The 21044-nt window shown below is 42.0% G+C and overlaps 1 protein-coding gene across 2 annotated transcripts in view; it reads right to left on the bottom strand.

Annotated features, from left to right (window-relative positions):
• POF1B (POF1B actin binding protein) overlaps window positions 1-21044 on the bottom strand; it is a 69934-nt gene that overhangs the window by 25735 nt on the left and 23155 nt on the right. For both annotated transcript variants that reach the window (XR_009156687.1, XM_058196672.1), the window contains exons 2-4: window positions 7021-7101; window positions 5163-5249; window positions 1306-1491 (exon numbers count right to left, since the gene is read on the bottom strand). Coding sequence is in view for 1 of the 2 variants with exons in the window: in XM_058196672.1 (XP_058052655.1) it covers window positions 1306-1491; window positions 5163-5249; window positions 7021-7101 (354 nt within the window). In the remaining variant the exon portion in view is untranslated. The remainder of the gene's footprint in view (window positions 1-1305; window positions 1492-5162; window positions 5250-7020; window positions 7102-21044) is intronic.

Below are 21044 nucleotides of genomic sequence, written 5' to 3'. Positions count from 1 at the left end.
ACAACATTGTCAAATAATTTACTAAGACTGTATTACTATTATTCTTCTCTTCCTTACTAGTATCTATTTCTTCCTACTTATTACTATAACCATGTGCTTGTATCTTTCAATTTATATTGTTTTTGCTTGTTTCCTTGTACGATTTGATAGCTTATTAGTAACCTATGATTATCACTTAGTTGCTGTTATCTTATTTTATTCTCCTAAGATACACTGAGAGCATTTACACCAAAGGCAAAGACAAATTCCTTGTGTGTCCAAACACACTTGGCCAATGAAGAATTCTATTCTACTCCTATTCTATATGCAGTGTGTGGTTCTTAGGGTTATTATATATTATGTTATATTATATATTATGTTATATTATTACGATATATATACACATACACACACATATATATACATACACACACACATATATAAATATGTTATATATAAACATTTAAATACTTAAATTTAAATATTTAAATTTAAAGTATATTATATATACTTCTACCCTCAAAAAGACACTATAGGGCACTGCACACCAAAACAACTCGCCACAGGGACAGTTTTTTCCCAAACGCCATCACTCTACTTAACAACTAATTCCCACAACACTGTCAAATAATTTACTAAGACTGTATTACGATTATTCTTCTCTTCCTTACTAGTATCTATCTCTTCCCACTTATTTCTATAACCATGTTGCTTGTATCTTTCAATTATATTGTTTTTATTTGTATCTTTCAATTTATATCGTTGTTATTTGTTTCCTAGTACGATTTGATAGCTTATTAGCAACCTTGACTATCACTAAGTGTTGTGTCTTTTTATTCTTGAGGAATGTGTTATATTCTCCTTATGTACACCGAGAGCATATATACCGAAGATGAATTCCTTGTGCATCCAATCACACTTGGCCAATAAAGAATTGTATTCTGTTCTATTAAAACAGTGTTTCCCAACCTTGGCCACTTTAAGGCTTGTGGACTTCAATTTCAACTTCAAAGTCCCACCAGGCCCAAGGTTGACTCAGCCTTCCATCCTTTATAAAGGTAGGTAAAATGAGGACCCAGATTGTTGGGGGCAATAAAAGTTGACTTTGTATATAATATACAAATGGATGAAGACTATTGCTTAACACAGTGTAAGCCGCCCTGAGTCTTCGGAGAAGGGCGGGATATAAATTCAAATAAATAAAAAAATAAATAATAATAATAATTCCCAGAATGCCCAGCTGACTGGGGCATTCTGGGAGTTGAAGTCCACCCGTCTTAAAGTGGCCAAAGTTTCAAAACACGTATGGATAGGTTAAATGCTTACCGGTTCACGTGTCTGTATGATAACTTTATTAAAGCTGCTCTGTCCCACATCATTGGCACGGACAGGAGTACAGTCACAGGCATTGGTTGTATGTTGGCATTGCTGAACCACTTGAATTCGTTCCGCTGGCTGGCTGACTTGGCATTGGTCAGACTGGGTTTGCTGCAGGTACTGGTACTGCTTCTCCTAAAACAAAGACATTCTCTTGAATGCTCACATCTCTTGCACGAATCCTTCATATGAATAACCCAGTTTGTGCTAGGAAACTGAATGTCTGGGGAAATCCAAATTTTTTTTTACTACCGGTTCTGTGGGCGTGGCTTGGTGGGCGTGGCTGGCGAAAGATACTGCAAAATCTCCATTTCCCCCCCCCCACTCCTGGGGGAAGGATACTGCAAAGTCCCCATTCCCACCCTACTCCAGGGGAAGGATACTGCAAAATCTCCATTCCCACCCCACTCCAGGGGAAGGATACTGCAAAATCTCCATTCCCAGCCCACTCCTGGGGGAAGGATATTGCAAAATCTCCATTCCCACCCCACTCCAGGAAAAGGATACTGTAAAATCTCCATTCCCACCCCCTCCAGGGGAAGGATATTGCAAAATCTCCATTCCCACTCCACTCTGGGGCCAGCCAGAGGTGGCATTTGCCGGTTCTCCAAACTGCTCAAAATTTCCGCTACCGGTTCTCCAGAACCTGTCAGAACCTGCTGGATTTCATCCCTGGTTTAAATGCAGATTTGGGAGATGGGTGTTAAAAAGAAGGGAAGCTTTAAGACCCTCCCCTTTTCCCGGGGGTGTCATGATAAGAGGTAAAAGCAGGTGGGGTTTCAGAGAGGCACGGGTATCCTGACCTTCTCTGACCATCCCGTGGACACCCTGGCGTGTAAATAATAATAACGCTCAAGTCAAAATTATACAATGAACAATGGAGTCAAATTCAAATAGTGTTTTAACAAACTGCATCCCTGTTTGGTTTGGTGGCAGCAGTGCCTCAGATAGAAAGTCCCTAAAGAGAGCAGTGAGGACAGCAGAGAAGATTACAGGAAGCTCGCTTCCCTTTATTCAGGATGTGGCTTACAAGCGTTATGCGCTTAGAGCTCAAAGCATTGTTAGAGATCGCCGGACACCCACTTTACAGTCTATTTCTGTTGCTCCCCTCTGGGAGGAGGTTTCAAAGTATTTCTAGCAGGACTAACAGATTCTGTAACCGCTTTGTTCCCTAGGCCATCCGTCTGGTAAACTTGCAAGATTCGTTTTTCTCCCTATAAACATGTATATATCCGTACTAGACTGTGTTGTTTCTCTGTGTCATATAATATATGTGGTAAGAGCTGTATGGAACAAAATTTCATTTTTAATATATGCCAATTAATGTACATTTAAAGTGACAATAAAACTATTCTATTCCATTCCATTCCATTCCATTTTTCTATTCTATTCTATTCTATTCTATTCTATTCTATTCTATTCTATTCTATTCTATTCTATTCTATTCTATTCTATTCTATTCCATTCCATTCCATTCCATTTTCTATTCTATTCTATTCTATTCTATTCTATTCTATTCTATTCTATTCTATTCTATTCTATTCTATTCTATTCTATTCTAAATATCTTTATTGTGGTAATTAACCAGCAAAACCATATGAAGGACACAAGAACAGTTTTTTCCCGAATGCCATCACTCTGCTAAACAAATAATTCCCTCAACACTGTCAAACTATTCACTAAGTCTGCATTACTATTACTATAGTATATTAATATAGTACTATTACTATTAATCTTCTTATTGTTCCTATCACCCATCACCCATCTCCTCTCACTTATGACTGCATGACTGTAACCTTGTTGGTTGTATCCTTACGATTTATATTGATATAAATATATTTATTTATATTTCCTAGTATGATTTGATTGCTTATTTGTACCCTATGACTATCATGAAGTGTTGTACCTTATGATTCTTGACGAATGTATCTTGTCCCTTTATGTACGCTGAGAGCCTATGCACTCAAGACAAATTCCTTGTGTGTCCAATCGCGCTTGGCCAATAAAGAATTCTATTCTATTGAAGTGTAGACCTACCTCATAACCCTCACCTTCTAAACTTACAAGTTTCAGTAAACTTGGCACTCCAAATCCTGTAGAGATTGTCTCTCAACCTGGGCAGCTTCGAAGAGAGGTGGACTTCAACTCCTAGAATTCTCCGGCTGGGAAATCATTCAAGCTGAAGTCCACCCATCTTGTCCGCCAAGGTTGAGACCCACGACTTTAGATAGAAGCCTTCCTCCCAGCATTCCCTGCCAAGCAATGCTGACACCAAGGTAAAGTTTGCTGTGTATAATGAAGCAGTTCTGAACCTGACTTTGACCCTATTGCTGTGTTTTGTTTACGGAGCACGGAGCTCTGGTTTGTGAGTCAACTTTGGGACCCACAACTAATAGCTGAGTATTGTGCAGCGGGTTCAATGCATGAACTCAGTCCTACTGCAGACACAACTTTATAGGGGTTTTTGGTTTTTTTTCATAGGGAACCTATTTCCAAACTGAACTCCGTAGTCAAATCTCCGTTTGGCTGTTTTTCCAAAGCCAACCTCTGGAGTTTGCTTGTTTTCCTTCAGACATTTCAATATACAACTAGGTAACGTCATCAGTGCTAGAAGGGAGCAGGGGATTTGCTCTGTGTATAGAAAGGGCAGGTATATAAACAGAGAGCAAACCCCATTCCCTTCTAGCACGGGCGATATTACATAGTTGGGTAATGAAGCATCTGCAGGAAAACAAGCAAGCTCAGAAAGAACCAAGGATACTGCAAACATCACCAGGATGTTTGTCTTCTAGTTTTGACACAAGCAGATGCTTTGGGTTTCCGTGTTCACCTGTTCTCCCCCCCGCCCCTCCTTTCAATTCCTCAACACAAAGGCTTGTAAACCGGTCTTCAAATACCTCTCAAGTTTATCCGAGTCTCTAAGAAGGGAACACCTTAGAACTTTATACTCCTGGAGAAGAAAGGGCCAGGTGAAACAAGACTCCGTATTCATTGGTCTCAAAAGGGCAGGGTGCCTATTGAAGGGACAGCTTTGTTGCAAGGGAAGCGTCCAGCCTTTTGTGCAATTGGCTAAGTTGTTTTCGTCTGCCCTGGAGATCAAATGATGGCAGGTGTTTGCGTCCGAAGGTGCAAACCTCCAGAGAGAAACAAACCCGCTAAAGGCTCAGACAACTGAAAGATGATTCTGTTCTCTTCAGCTCTTGAACTCCCCCCACACAGCGATCAAATTAAAACCTCCGGTTTCTCTTTAAAATCAAAAGGGAGGGAGGGAGGGGAGGAAGGAAGGAAGGAAGGAAGGAAGGAAGGAAGGAAGGAAGGAAGGAAGGCGGCAGGGAGGGAGTAGGGAGGGAGGGAAGGAAGGAAGGAGGAAGGGAGGGAAGGAAGGAAGGAAGGAAGGCGGCAGGGAGGGAGAGGAGGAGGAAGGAAGGAAGGAGGAGGAAGGAAGGAAGGAAGGAAGGAAGAAAGGAAGGAAGGAAGGAAGGCGGCAGGGAGTAGGGAGGAGGAAGGAAGGAAGGAGGGAGGAGGAAGGAGGAGAGAGGGAGAGGAGAGAGGAGGAAGGAAGGAAAGAAAAAGGAGAGGAGAGAGGAGGGAGGGAGTAGGGAGGAAGGAAGGAAGGAAGGAGGAGGGAGAGAAGGAGGGAGGTGGAAGGAGAGGAAGGAAGGAAAAAAAGGAAAGGGAGGGAGGGAGAGAGGGAGGGAAGGAAGGAAGGGAGAGAGGGAGGGGGAGAGAGAGAGAGAGAGAGAGAGAGAGAGAGAGAGAGAGAGAGAGAGAGAGAGAAAGAAAATGGGGGCAGGAGAATCTCTTACCTCATCTGGATTTAGCAACTCGTATTTCCTGATGGTCTTTTCATAGATCACATTATTCCCTCCTCTCAGAAGTGGAGAAAGTGGCTCCTGGAAGTAACAAAGCAACTCCTTATTGTCACACAGGCTCTCACAGACTGGAAAGCATCTGACTTTACAAAATGATGATTAGGGGACTGGAGGCTAAAACATACGATGAACGGTTGCAGGAACTGGGCCTGGCTAGTCTAGTGAAGAGAAGGACCAGGGGAGACATGATAGCAGTCTTCCAATATTTGAGGGGCTGCCACAAAGAGGAAGGGGGTCAAGCTATTTTCCAAGGCACCTGAAGGCCAGACAAGGAATAATGGATGGAAACGGAACAAGGAGAGATTCAACCTGGAAATAAGGAGAAATTTTCTGACAGTGAGAACCATCAACCCAGGGAACAGAACTCACCTTCAGAAGTTGTGGGAGCTTCATCACTGGAAGCTTTCAAGAAAAGACTGGACTGTCATTTGTCAGAAACAATGTAGGGTCTGCTTGGGGAGGGGGGTTGGACTAGATGACCTACAAAGTCCCTTCCAACTCTGTTCATCTGTTAAATGAGGCTGGCTGAAGCCCAGAATGGCAAGACAAGGACTGTTCCTACTTGATCTACACACATTTCAACCCTCCCAGGGGATTCTGAGGGATAAACAGTCAGATAGATAAAAGAAACTGGGTATCACTCTCTTCAACCTAAAAGCCGCATTCCCCAAAAAATCCAGCCCTGGGTCAGGTCAAGAATGCAGTTAAGTAAATGTTAGGATTAACTCTCCTGAACTCCCCTCATCTTCAAACTCCCCTCTTCCCAGAGATGAAACTAAGTTGTCTCCAATTTACTCTCTGGGCTTATTTGGAGAAAGAACTCTAGAGCAGTGGTGGAATTCTTTTTTTTTTTACTACCGGTTCTGTGGGGGTGGCTTGGTGGCTGTGGTGTGGCTTGGTGAGGGTGGCAGGAGAAGGATACTGCAAAATCTCCATTCCCACCCCACTCCAGGAGAAGGATACTGCAAAATCCCCATTCCCACCCCACTCTAGGGGAAGGATACTGCAAAATCCCCATTCCCACCCCACTCTAGGGGAAGGATACTGCAAAATCTCCATTCCCACCCCACTCCAGGGGAAAGATATTGCAAAATCTCCATTACACCCCACTTCAGGGGAAGGATATTGCAAAATCCCCATTCCCACCCCACTCCTGGAGGAAGGATACTGCAAAATCTCCATTTCCCACCCCACTCCAGGGGAAAGATATTGCAAAATCCCCATTCCCACCCCACTCCTGGGGGAAGGATACTGCAAAATCTCCATTTCCCACCCCATTCCAGGGGAAGGATATTGCAAAATCCCCATTCCCACCCCACTCCAGGGGAAGGATATTGCAAAATCCCCATTCCCACCCCACTCCAGGGGTGTCGCCAGCTGCTCTTCTGCCTTCCAGCACGCACAAGTGCACCAGCCAGTTGGTCTTTGCGGGCGCCAGAGCACTGGAAAATGGCCCAAAAAAATGGCCAAGAAAAAGGCCGTTTTGGGGGCCATTTTCAGGCCTTTTGGGGGCCATTTTGTGGGCAGTTTTTAGGCCATTTTTTTTTTGCCTGAAAAACGGTCCAAAGTCAGCCGAAAAATGGCCTGAAAACTGCCCGAAAAACAGGCTGAAAACAGCCCCCAAAATGGACTGAAAATGGCCCCCAAAACCAGCCAAAACCAGCCAAAAAACAGGCATGTGTGAGTCGGCCAGGTGCTTTTCTGGTTTCCAGTTTGGGAACTCGGTGCCGAAAAGGTTTGCCACGACTGTCTTACACCCAATGCCATCGTAACAACAGTACAACTTTCCTACCTTCTCCGGATTCTCCAAGATGATCCTTCGAACGTTGCCCTGGGAATAAGGAGACAGTTTCAAGGCTGGAGAAGGCACTTCCTACAAGAAAGCAAATGCATCGTTAGCATTGTTTCACGAGGAACATAATCCCGTGTGGTTTGGTTAGTGAAGACAATAAAAACAGAACCCAAAGACTAAGGGACCTCTAGGAATTTACAAAGCACCTTCAGCAGAATGGTTAGCCAGACTCCTGGGCTATCTAGATATTCGTTAGAGTTGGAAGGGACCTTTAACAGATTTGACAGATTAACAGAGTTGGAAGGGACCTTGTAGGTCATCTAGTCCAACCCCCCCCTGCCCAAGCAGACCCTACACCATTTCTGACAGATGGCAGTCCAGTCTCCTCTTGAAAGCCTCCGGTGATGAAGCTCCCACAACTTCTGAAGGCAACTTCTATTCCACTGGTTGTTTGCTCTCACTGTCAGAAAATTCCTCCCTATTTCTAGGTTGAATTTCTCCTTGATCAGTTTCCATCCATTATTCCTTCTCTGGCCTTCAGGTGCCTTGGAGAGCAGGTGGTCCCCTCCTCTCCGGGGCAGCCCCTCAAATATTGGAAGAATGCTCTCATGTCTCCCCTGGTCCTTCTCTTCACTAGACTAGTTCCTGCAACCGTTCATCGTATTGGAGGTTTTTTGCTGAACTACATTTCCCAAATCCTTCTCTAGTAATCATTGCTGGCCAAGGCTCTTGGAAATTGTGGTTCAGTCTCTGTAGATGGAGGTGTTCTGCCTACATTGGACTTCTGATTAGATCCTGGACAACTAAGGATCCAGAACACTGTTTTCTTCAATCTGATGTACTGGGTTCAATTCCCACGGTCCTCTAAGGTTCATTAGGAAATTATAAAAATAGCTGGGCAATTATGGGAGCCAAAAATCCTACACAACTGGCGAGGATCAAACTGAGGAATACGTAAGCAGGCAACATTTATTTATTTATTTATTTTGTCACAACATCATACAAAAAGATTATATAGTATATACACATATAAACATATATAGGAAGAAGAAAAGAAAAACAATAGGACAGGAACGGTAGGCACGTTTGTGCGCTTATGCACGCCCCTTATGGTCCTCTTAGGAATGGGGTGAGGTCAATAGTAGAAAGTTTTTGGTTAAAGCTGTTAGGATTATGGGAAGAGACCACAGAGTCAGGTAAAGTATTCCAAGCACTGATGATTCTGTTGCAGAAGTCGTATTTTCTGCAATCTAGATTAAAGCGGTTTACATTAAGTTTAAATCTATTGGTTGCCCTTGTATTATTGCAATTAAAGCTGAAGTAGTCTTTGACAGGAAGGACATTACAATAGATGATTCTGTGAGCTAAACTTAGGTCTTGTCGAAGGCGACGGAGTTCCAAGTTTTCTAAGCCTAGGATTTCAAGTCTGGTGGGATAAGGTATTTTGTTGTTTTCAGAGGAATGGAGAACTCTTCTTGTAAAATATTTCTGGACACGTTCAATTGTATTGATGTCAGAGATGTGGTGAGGGTTCCAAACAGGTGAGCTGTATTCTAGAATTGGTCTAGCAAATGTTTTATATGCTCTGGTTAGTAGTGTGGTGTTTTGGAAAAGAAGCTGCAAAATTAGGTTTACAACTCTTAGAGCTTTTTTGCTATGTAGTTGCAGTGGGCTTTGGCACTTAGATCATTTGACATGAAAACTCCAAGGTCTTTAACGGGATGGGGTCGTCTGTAAGGTAATGTCCATCTAGTATGTACTTAGTTTTAGAGTTCTTTTTCCTATATGTAAGACTGAGCATTTGCTGGTTGAAATTTGGAGCTGCCAATTTTAGACCAAGCGGTTAGATGGTCAAGGTCGTTTTGAATGATAGAAGTGTTGTCTGTGGTGTTAAATAGTTTGACATCGTCAGCAAAGAGAACACAATTACTTGAGATATGGTCACAAAGATCATTAATGTATAGAATAAAGAGTGTTGGTCCAAGGACGCTGCCTTGAGGAACGCCACTCTTGACAGGAACAGGATTTGATAAAGCATTGCCAATTTTGACCACTTGTTGTCTGTTAGACAGAAAAGCAGATATCCATTTGTGGAGGGGTCCTGAGATGCCATAGGATGTTAGTTTAAGGAGAAGTTTATCGTGTACTACTGAGTCAAAAGCTTTGCAGAAGTCTATGTAGATTGCATCTATTGATTTGCCTTGATCTAGATTTGAAGTCCATATGTTTTTGCAGTGGAGAAGTTGTAAGTTACATGATAACTTTTTCCTGAAACCAAATTGTTTGTTGGAGAGTAGGTTGTTAGTTTCTAAGTGTGAGGTAATGGATTGATTGATGATAGATTCCATGACTTTGCAGGTGACGAGCAAAGGGAGATCGGTCTGTAGTTTTCGACTAAGCTGGGGTCTCCTTTTTGAAGATGGGGATGACTGTGGCTAGTGACCAAAGTTTGGGAAGAGAACTGGTAGTGAAAGCTTTATCAAAGATAATACTTAGGGGTTCAGCTATATTAATGGAAAGTTTTTAAGAAATATGCACATAGACCATCAGGTCCAATAGAAAGCGATGGTTTTAAGTTGTGAAGAGCTTTACCAACGTTGTCTTCTGTGAAATCTATATGAGTTAGATCATCATAGTCATTGCTGGTTCGTTTGTGGAATGTTGGATATGTGTTATCGGAGTTAACAAAAACTGAGCCAAAGAAAATGTTGAAGAGGTTTGCTTTGACTGTTTCGTCATTGCATTCTTTGTTGTTAGAATCTTTTAGTGGTGGGATGGATCTTGAATCTTTAAGTTTACTGTTGACAAAATTATAAAAGGCACGATTGGAATTTGTGCGTAAAGGTTTTCTTCTTGCTTGGTGTGGTAATTTGTGCATTCAGTTTTAATTTGGTTGCATATGTTTCTGTAACGGTTTCTGAAGTTTGTAACATAGCCTTTTTGTTTCTTTTCCAGAGGATTTTTTTTGATTGAAGCTTTTTATTGATATGGGTAGTTTGTTTTCTTGGACATGGTAGTCATTCGTGGTACATATAATTTAATGACTCTATTGATTTCAAGTAGGAAGATTCTATAGAGGTCATCAGCGGTTATGCAGGTTGCAAACAGATTTTGCCAGTTCAGAAGTGAAAGATCGTTGTTTATAAGGTCGTAATTGGCTTTCTTGAAGTTGTAGTTGGGAGTTCTGGTGTTATGACGAATTAAGTATGGACGTATATTGAGACGAAAATCAATCATGCAGTGGTCACTGTTTGAAAAAGGTTCTTTAATTTGTATACCGTAAATTGAGTTTGGATTGTTGCAGAAGATGAGGTCAAGGCAGTTGTTGAGTCTTGTATTGTTAGTTACAAGTTGTTCAAGACCTAGGTTTGTAACAGCGTTGTATAGTGTAGTATGGATTGGGTCAGTTGAACATTCATTGGTTGTCCAGTTAATGAGAGGTAGATTTAAGTCACCAAGGAAGATAAGAGGGTATGGGCAAGAGGTAGTCCATGTTAGCATTGAGGTTAGCATATTTGCGTGGGTAATGTCATAGTCGGGGCTCTGTAGCATAGTAAGAATCAAGAGTAGTGTCAAGGGATAGGTCGCATACTATGGTTTCAGGAAGAGAGAGTTTATGTGCTACTTGGATATTTTTAGATTCAGTGTCTTTTGTAAAAGATAGCCACTCCACCACCTCTTCGGTTTTCCGATCTGATCGATAGACTTGATATTCTTTGTTTGAGATAATGGAGTCAGGAAGGGATGAATTCAGCCATGTTTCAAAACAAAATGAGATCAAATGTGCCACTGTTTAATAAGAGGATAAATTCAGGTAATTTGTTGACTATGCTTCTTGCATTTATCAATTTGCATTTGAGATCTGATATGATTGGTGTTGAAGAGGTAAGGCGTGCATACCTAGTTTTGGGTGTTAGTAGGTTGGGGTTGTGGACAATAGATGGTTGTATAGATGGTTGGATGGTAGTTTGGGTGTTTGGATGGATGGTTGTTTGGATGGCTGGTTGGGTAGATTGTTGGGTGGCTGTTTGATGGCTGGTTGGATGGCTGTTTGGATGGCTGCTTGGATGGCTGCTTGGATGGCTGTTTGGATGGTTGGTTGGATGGTTGGTTGGATGGCTGGTTGGATTGTTGATTGGATGGCTGTTGGTTGGATAGTTGGTAAGATGGTTGGTTGAATGGGAGGTAGGGGGATGGGTACTTGGTTGAATACTGGGATGGCTGGTTGATTGTTATGGGTGATGGGGGGTTGAGGTGATTTTTTGATTGCAGGTTTTATTTTTTATGCAATCAGCATGGTAGTCGATGTATAGGTTGGATTCACCATTGTCTTGTCTTCTTTTAAGTTCTGTGCGAAGTTCACGAGAGCGTATCCTTTGTAGAAAGGATAGGTCAGGACGTGATCTAAGTTTACTGTAGGTAGGGTTGGATTTAGCAATTGAGTTTATAGTCTTTATGAATTTGCGTTTGCTGTCCTCATTAGTGCATATAACTCTACAAAATCTTGGTGCTGTTGTCCCATCGCTGTTTTTATATTCTGGTCCATCTCTGGAGACAGCAATTATTTCATTTGGGGAGATGGTTGATGAATTATAATTTCCAATGATGTTGTGAATCTTATTGATATCTGGTTCATTTGTGTTTTCAAGTCCAAATAATATTGCATTATTTATTTTTTGTCCTCTCTCCATTGCATCTCTGATTAGTTGATTAGTAGTTGTTTGTTGATTGGCTATCTAAATAGTCTAACAAGTCTGATACCGAATTGCTGGTACAGAGATTTACCCTTTAGCAAATGAATGCATCAAGCAGTCACTTTAAAGCATTACCATATCTCCCTGGTGTAACCATTCTTGCAGCCTTTGATGGCTTACCCAGGGAAAGTGATGAAAATCTGTTGACATCACCAGAAAATGGGAACTGTATTCCCAAAGCAAATTATAAGACTTGTTAAGACAAAGTTGCGGATCAACTTTGTTTGGTTTTGCTTTTTTTTTTTCTTTCTTTCTTTTAGGTGGAGTTGATTTCATCACTGAAAATGTTTGGCGCTTAGCTAGCTGGTGAGATTGACAGCCCAACTGGACCGCGTGGGATGTTCTGACAAACACCAGTAGTCTCACGACTACTGTTTTTTTTTAAAAAGGAAGAATTAAATCACACGGGGAGCCCTTCACTGGAAACAAGTCTATTATTAACCGTTCCATGGAAAAACTGCAACTGTACTAATGTAACTAGACTGAGTAAAATCAGGGAACAACGTTCACTATTTGCTTATTCCAAAGGTGCTTTTTCCTTTTTGTTTTTTTTTTAAAGTTTTTTCTTTTATACATATAGTAAATGTACATTTTCTTAATCATAAATAATCATACATGTTCTCTCTAAAGAAAGCACAATAATAATACATTTTAATTGCATTCGGAGTTGCTCTTCTACCCTTCCTTTCCTTCCGTTTTACAACAAACCTTCTTCTCTTTTTCCTCCCTCCTTCTTCTCCTTTCCTACTTTCTTCCTCCTCCTCGCCTTCCTCATACCTACTTCCCTTTCCTCTCCCCCACTCCTCTTCTCTTTCCCTCCTTTCTCACCTTCTCTCCTACTCTTATCCCCTGACTTATCCTCCTCTCCTTCTCCTTCCCTCCATCCCTCTCTCTCCTTCACCTCTTCTATCTTACCTTCTATTCCTCTCTTTTTTCTTTCTTCTTTGTTGTATGATATTTCCCTTGTTTGGTATCCGAGCAACTCCAATCTTCTGGTAATATATACTTTCTTTTCAATTTCTTTTCTATTTTACCCAATCTATCATTTCATAATTGTACATTTATATCCGTAATCTTCTCTTCTTTGTCCCCCCCCCCCAATCCCCCCTTTTCCATTTACTCTGGCAATATCTGGGTTTCTATTTCTTCATAACCGTTTTTCTCATTTATTTTCCATTTATTAACATTGTTTATCTATCTATCTATTGTCTTTTATTTCTATCTCTTTTCTAACCATCTATAGAATCTTTCCCATGTCTTGAAATACACCGATTGGTGCTTTTTCCAAAAGGCAACTCGACTTTCCTGGGGTATTTTTTTTCCCCTTTGAAAACATTTTGCTTCTCTAGAAACCATTGGAGTAAAATTAAGATATGGACAGAAGAAATGACACAACAACATATTGATTTAAAACCGGAGCTGTTCCTATTGGGGTATCCTTCCAGAGAAAATCAGTAAAGAAAATATATACTTGATTATACATGTAATAACAGCAGCAAGGATAGTAGTTGCACAAAATTGGAAAGCTGAGAAAATCCCCTTGGAAGGGGAAGTAATTAAGAAAATTCTAGACTGTGCAGAAATGAATAGATTAACTTTGATAATTAAAGAAATGATACAGAATATTTTAAGATATGGGGTCAATTTTACCATTGGCTAGAAAAGAGATTTAGATAATTAAGCTAATAATTAGATAAGAGAATAAGAGAATGGTACAATAAAAATATTATTTTTACATATAAATTGTAAATTTATATATACATGTAAATTTTTATATTACAGATATATATATATATATACACACACACTAAAAATATTGTATTTTTGGAGTGGTGTTGTGATAGATTGAGAGAAAATGGAGACAGGAGGAGCAAGAAGAAGTCATCACTGAAGAAACACCAAGATGACACACGGAATAACTGATGTATTAGTTTGTGTATAAAATTTTAAAAAATTAAAAAAGAAAACGTTTTGCTTCTCATCCAAGAAGGTTCTTCAATTCAGAACTAAAGAAGCTTCTTGGATGAGAAGCGAAACATTTTCAAACAAACAAACCAAGAAAGTCCAGTTGTCGTTTGGAAAAAGCACCTTGGGGACAACCCATGACCTGGATGATTGAGAATCTCCCCTAGACATAAGTGTTTGCCTGTTTTGCAGAAATGTAAAGAATACACAAATTGTTGGACCTTGGGAGATTATTCCTATGGATGACAAAGAATCAACTAAAAAGAAGATTCCTCAATTAGAACAATTAATCAGTGGAACAACTTGCCTCCAGAATTTGGGAATGCTCCAACGCTGGAAGTTTTTAAGGGGATGTTGGATAACCATTTGTCTGAAGTGGTGTAGGGTTTCCTGCCTAAGCAGAGGGTTGGACTAGAAGACCTCCAAGGTCCCTTCCAACTCTGTTATTCTATTCTATTCTATTCTATTCTATTCTATTCTATTCTATTCTATTCTAACAGAAGATCGAGTGTGTGGAAATTTATTTATTTAAAAGACATATACAGCCACCCATCTTAACCACCACAATAAAACAAAATATATAAAGCAATCATGGAACAGTTAAAAAAAATAATAATTATAAAACAGAAACCTTGCACCTGGGATGCCCCTCGGCAAACTCCAGTTGTGATCAAACTACAGCAAATACTTTAATAACATTTTGGGATAAATTGTGTCCTAAAATAATGTGTCGTTGAGACTATTCATTTTGCCCTTCAAAGCATTTCTGTAAACCAGGCGGCTGTTGGGTGATTTATTGCTTATATATTATGGGTGGAAACAACCACCCTTCTCTTTAGGTAAAAAGGAATTCAAATGAGGTTAATGGAATCCCACATATAAGAATGAATCCTTATCTTTCCTTCTAAGCAAAATGCCCAGAGGAGCTTCTCATGATACTTGCAAAAAACGAGATGAATCAGGGGAAAAAGACCAGATATAGAAGAGACACCCTTCTCTCTGTGTCAATTACTCTAAGTTTTTTTTTTTAAAAAAAAACAACCTCAGTGTTACAACTGTCGCTGCTGAATCGACACATAGCAATGCAGATAGCTTCCCTTTACCTCCCACAGCGTGTTCAATTGTGATAATAAAAGCTATTATTAATATAAGTGGGGGGAAAAACAGGAAGAGGACGACGGAGGGAAGACGAAGTAGTTCAGAGGTAAAAGCCAGGCTTTCAAACTTTATAAAGTGGTATAAATACCACTCTATAAAGCAGGGGTGTCCAAACTTGGTCCCTTTAAGACTTTTGGACTTCAACTCCCAGAGTTCCTCAGCCAGCTTTGCTGGCTGAGGGACTCTGGGAGTTGAAGTCCAAAAGTCTTAAAGGGACCAAGTTTGGACACCCCTGCTATAAAGCCTTAGTAAGACCACACTTAGAATACTACATATAGTTTTGGCCACCACACGATAAAAAAGATGTTGAGACTCTAGAACAGCGGTTCTCAACCTGTGGGTCGCGACCCCGTTGGGGGTCGAATGACGATTTGCCAGGGGTCACCTAAGACCATCGGAAATATGGGAAGTATACTTGCGAGTCGAAGAATCACGCTCCAATGGTTGACTCCACAAGCCAGCTGCAGGCTCTTCAAATCGCTAGCCAAATTCGGCTTCAGCCGCGATGAATTAAAAAAGAGAGAAATCTTTGCTCTGATGTCTCCCTCTCAAGCCAGCTGCAATCACTCCCAATCGCTAGCCTAATCTGGCTTCAGGCGCGATAAACTTAATAGGGGAGGGGTCTCCGCTTTAATGCCTCCGTCCTCAAGGCAATCGCAAGCAGTTCAGATCGCTAGCCAATACGGCTTCAGTTGCGATAAATTCAAAACGAAAATAATTTTACGGTTGTGGTCGCCACATCGTGGAGAATTGTATTAAAGGGGTCGCCACATTGTGGGGAATTGTATTAAAGGGGTCGCAGCACTATAAAGGTTGAGAACCACTGCTCTAGAAAGAGTGCAGAGAAGAGCAACCAGGATGATTAGCGGACTGGAGGTTAAAACATACGAAGAACGGTTGCAGGAACCGGGCATGGCTAGTCTAGTGAACAGAAGGACCAGGAGGGAGATGAGAGCAGTCTTCCAATATTTGAGGGGCTGCCACAAAGAAGACAGGGTCAACCTGTTTTCCAAAGCACCTGTTTCCTTTCCAGCCTGTTTTGTTTCATTAAAAGATGGCAGCATTTATGTTTAGCAGAATACACCGGATCTCTACATCAATTTCTCCAGATCTATTGCCAAAGGTAACAGTACAAAGTAATGAATGAGATGGATCAACGAACGGACAAAATGGTTCGACGCTAACAGCTAGCCAACCCTGAAGCTGATCTAACCAAAGTCATTTTGAGGCTTCAGTGTTGCCACACTGGAGCTGAGGGATGGGAGGGGGGTTGAATAGAGATAGCTGGGGTTTGTAGTCAAAACAAAATACTTTCTCCTGGGAACCAAGGACATTCCCACAGAGGGTTGGAGAGAGGAAGAGTGAAGTTACCAGGCAACTGGACAGTGCTTTGATTGCACCATGTGACACTGTTTGGGGAAAGAGAAAAACTTTTACTTTTAATTAGGTGAAAACCATGGGAACATTCAGAGTCGGTTTTCACCAGCTTTGTGCCAATATGACATACCAAATAAAACTATTCTTTGAGGAATCATCCTACCTCCGAATTCTGCTATGGGTGTGTTACTTGGCACCCTGGCACAGCCAGAATCCGAATTGAACTCAAACTTATTTGACTATTGCTTACCCCAATACTCCTCCTACTGTCTGGCATGTAAAATTAGATACAGTGATGGGATCCTTCCAGTTTAACAACCAATTCGGTAATCACATGCTTTGCATGCATGCGCTCCATGCACATGCTCACCTGATGCGCACTGTGCACGCGTGCACAGTTTGAAGAAATCTTCACTTTTGCGTTTCTTTGGAGGAGAATCAGCTAAGAAGATAAAGGTAGGAAAATAGGCGGGCCCATCTGATCGTTGGGGTGAACTGGTTCGCTCCCAGCTGATCGTCGGAACGACCGTGTCAGGGTTCCAAGGAACACCCCCAACGAAATAAAGCTCTGAGGCTTGAGGTTCCTCAAAGTTCCAATTTATTAGAGATGTCATGTTGGCACAGCTGGAAAAAACCGAATCTGAAAGCTTCCAGGTTTTCCACACCCAGCTGACAGTTCACAGCCCTGCCCCACACCCACAAGTTCATCACATTGTCCAATCAACTCTTCACACTCAATTGGATACAATCTTTAGGCAGTCTCCATCAGACGCAGGAGGTCCTTGAATACGGAATGTTGTTATGACTAACTTTCTACCGCTCCAAAAACAACCCCCTCCCAACTTCCCCAGCTAAAATATGTGGCAGTTAAGAAGCAAAAAGTCGAAGAAGGATGAGAAGGGTAGAAAGGATTAAGGGAGGGAGTGGCGGTCGAGCAGCCCTGATGGAGTATAAATTGAGTATAGGATCGATTGTTGGATAAGTGATTGTATTGTACACTGGTCAAATTGTGGGAATTATTATGGAAAATAAAAAAATTTGCTCTGGGAAAAGAAGCAAAAAGAAAATTGCCTTCCAAAACTGACAGACCGGTTTCCCCAAACCGGTAGAATCCCACCCCTGGATTTAAGCTTATATACCATCCCATACATAGCACTTTGCAGAACTCTCTAGGCAATTTACAACATAAAGACATTATTTGCATATTTTCCCCCACAATCTGGGTCCTCCTTTGATCAACCTCGGAAGGATAAAAAGCTGAGTCAACCTGGAGCCCATCAGAATCAAACTCCAGACTGTGGACAGAGTTTGCCTGCAATACTGCACTTTTAACTACTGTGCCACCAGAGCTCCTAGTGGATATAATTTAAGTTCACAAGAGTAGCATTCCATAGGAAAATGATTCAGTTCAGCACCTGGTTTAAAGTACAGGCAGTTCTCAACTCGTGACCACAATTGGTCACCCCAAATTTCCATCGCTATTCCAAGGCACTTGTGCCATCCACTTCTTGGATGCACTTGTGTAGAAGGTAACCCATTCTTCTTGGGTTCCTCACCAGACACCCATGCAGACGGTTGCAAACGACAAGGAACTTCAGTTGGTTGACAGTATTGGGAAGGAAACAATGGGCTTACGTTAAAAGAAGTGAAGGCACAGAAGACTTTTTAGTACAAACATTTCCTCAAATCTGGTAGCATCACTAATCGGCTATTTAGCCAGTAAAGGGATAACAGAATAAGAGTTGGCCTTCTAGCCCAACCCTTTGCTCAAACAGGAGACCTTGTACCATAATGAGCTGTGATGGCACAGTGGTTACAGTGGAGTACTGCAGGCTATTTCTCCTGACTGCTGGCTGCCTGTAATTTGGCAGGACAAATCTCACCAGGCTCAAGGTTGACTCAGCCTTCCATTCTTCCGAGAACCCAAATTGTTGGGGTCAATAGGCTGACTCTGTAAACCGCTTAGAGAGGCCTGTAAAGCACTCTAAAGCGGTATATAAGCCTAAGTGCTATTGCTATACAGACAAGTGGCTGTCCTGTCTCTCCTTAAAAGTTTCCAGGGAGGGAGCACCCACAACTTCTGAAGGCAAGTCATTTCACTGGTTAATTGTTCTCACTGTCATGAAATATCTCCTTCGTTCTAGGATGCTTCTCTCCTTGATTAGTTTGCATCCATTGCTCCTTGTCTTGCCTTCTGGTGCATTGGAAAACAGGTTGACCCCCTCTTCTTTGTGGCAGACTCTCAAACATCAGATCTCAAAGTTGGGAGATATTTCTCTAGGGGGCAGTGCTCATCTCCGTTTCTAAACCGAAGAGCCAGCACTGTCCGAAAACGTCTCCATAGCCATGTGGCCGGCATGACTAAATGCCAAAGGCACACGGAATGCCGTTACCTTCCCACCAAAGGTGGTCCCTATTTTTCTTACTTGTATATTTTACGTGCTTTCGAACTGCTAGGTTGGCAGAAGCTGAGACAAGTAACAGGAGCTCACCCCGTTATGCGGCACTAGGGATTCGAACTGCTGAACTGCCGACCTTTTGATTGATAAGCTCAGCTACTGAGCCACCGCGTCCCCTATTCTTCAGGTTTAGGACAATCCATAAGTCAAGGGGGAAAAAGCCAGAGGTCAGTCTTTCCTACTCTGCTCTAAGCCAAGGACATTTCCAACAGCCATCTTAGAATCTGGTAGGAGCAGAAGAAGAAGAATGCTCATTTATCTTCTCAAGGCAAATAATCTCCAGGAGATCCTCATAAACTTGTTTAAACCACACCCTGCAGCCTCAGGGGCCTGGAACATACTTAACTCATGTGCGTATTTCCCAGTTTAAGCACAGTAAGCTAAAAAAATATATATAAATGAATTGACCCATTCCTGGCCTACCAACTCGTATTACTGCTGACATTGAAAGAAAGGATAAAGCAAAATCAAAGGCCGATCTTTCGAGACTTATTAAGGCTGGTTTTTCTAACCCTACGGAGAATAAGAGGCTGGAAAAAACAACAACCCATGGGTATTATTTTCAACTAGGATGGTGATCGGTCGATACCGGTAAGATGGCACAGATTCTGCATAAAATTGGCTTAGCGTTAGATCCCAGGTGGGGCAGAGATCCAGGTTTCTTGTAATTGGCACGTGTCACAACACATCAACGCAACCCGTCAAGTTAATGAAATCAGGAGCAACAGTGCAGCCACACCATCTCTAAAAGGGAATTCGGTGGTCAGTTTCCCACCCCACCCCCCCTTGAAAAACAGCACATGTCCTATTTTTGACGTGATTGGGAACTGATTATGGAGTAAGGAATGTAACTCATATTTCTGCTGGAAAATACAAGACTCCAAGCTCACATTTAGACATTGAAAGGAAAAAAACCACAAAGTAAGTATGACTTCTACTGCCCAGAGACATGTCAAGAGGGCCACCAAAAAAAAAACCCAAAAAACCCAGCTGGCTAAGAAACTGTTAGGGTTCCAAGTAACACCCCCAATGAAAGAAAACTCCGAGGCTTGAGTTTCCTCAAAGTTCCATTTTATTAGTAATGTCATATTGGCACATCTGGGAAAACCCAAATCTGAAAGTTTCCAGGTTTTCCCCACCCAAGTGAAAGTTCAAGTCCCTGCCCAGCACCCACATGTCCATCACATGGTCCAATCAAAGTACTATCCAAAACTGGAGACACCTCCCAGTCATCCGACTCCAGGTACCAGGTCCTTGACTCTCTGAGAAAGGAATGTTAGTTTGACTACCTATCACCCATACTCTATGCAATCCCTCCTCCCATTTTCCCACAGTAGTGTGGCAGGCCTGAAGGCCCAAATGTAAAAGATGGCTTTCCAGGTCTGACAGAACCATGCCAACGCTTCTCACATAGACATCCATGATCTGGGACATTCCAGTGTAAAGCCAAGCCTTTCTTGAGAACAGTTCAGCTCCTGGTGACTACATGGACGTAACCCATGCAGTTTTCTTGGAAGATACTATGGAAGGGGCTTGCTACTGTCTTCTTTGAGTACTTTTTATTCTTACTTTCCAGGCTAGCTTCCTCATAGTCTTCTTTCCAAGTGTTAATCAAGCTAAACTAAGTTACCGGTGCGGAATGCAACAGGGACCAGATGTTTAGTTTTCTGATCTTTCTGACTCCCTCTTCTTTGTGGCAGAATCTCAAACATCGGATCTCAAAGTTGGGAGATATTTCTCTAGGGGCAGTGCTCATCTCCGTTTCTAAACCGAAGAGCCAGCACTGTCCGAAAACGTCTCCATAGCCATGTGGCCGGCATGACTAAATGCCAAAGGCACACGGAATGTTACCTTCCACCAAAGGTGGTCCCTATTTTCTTACTTGTATATTTTACGTGCTTTGAACTGCTAGGTTGGCAGAAGCTGAGACAAGTAACAGGAGCTCACCCGTTATGCGGCACTAGGGATTCGAACTGCTAGGTTGGCAGAAGCTGAGACAAGTAACAGGAGCTCACCCGTTATGCGGCACTAGGGATTCGAACTGCTAGGTTGGCAGAAGCTGAGACAAGTAACAGGAGCTCACCCGTTATGCGGCACTAGGGATTCGAACTGCTAGGTTGGCAGAAGCTGAGACAAGTAACAGGAGCTCACCCCGTTATGCGGCACTAGGGATTCGAACTGCTGAACTGCCGACCTTTTGATTGATAAGCTCAGCTACTGAGCCACCGCGTCCCCTATTCTTCAGGTTTAGGACAATCCATAAGTCAAGGGGGAAAAAGCCAGAGGTCAGTCTTTCCTACTCTGCTCTAAG

This window comes from Ahaetulla prasina, chromosome 11, assembly GCF_028640845.1.
Source record: "Ahaetulla prasina isolate Xishuangbanna chromosome 11, ASM2864084v1, whole genome shotgun sequence".
Classification (NCBI taxonomy): Eukaryota; Metazoa; Chordata; class Lepidosauria; order Squamata; family Colubridae; genus Ahaetulla; species Ahaetulla prasina.
This window is presented reverse-complemented; position numbering and strand designations above follow the sequence as displayed.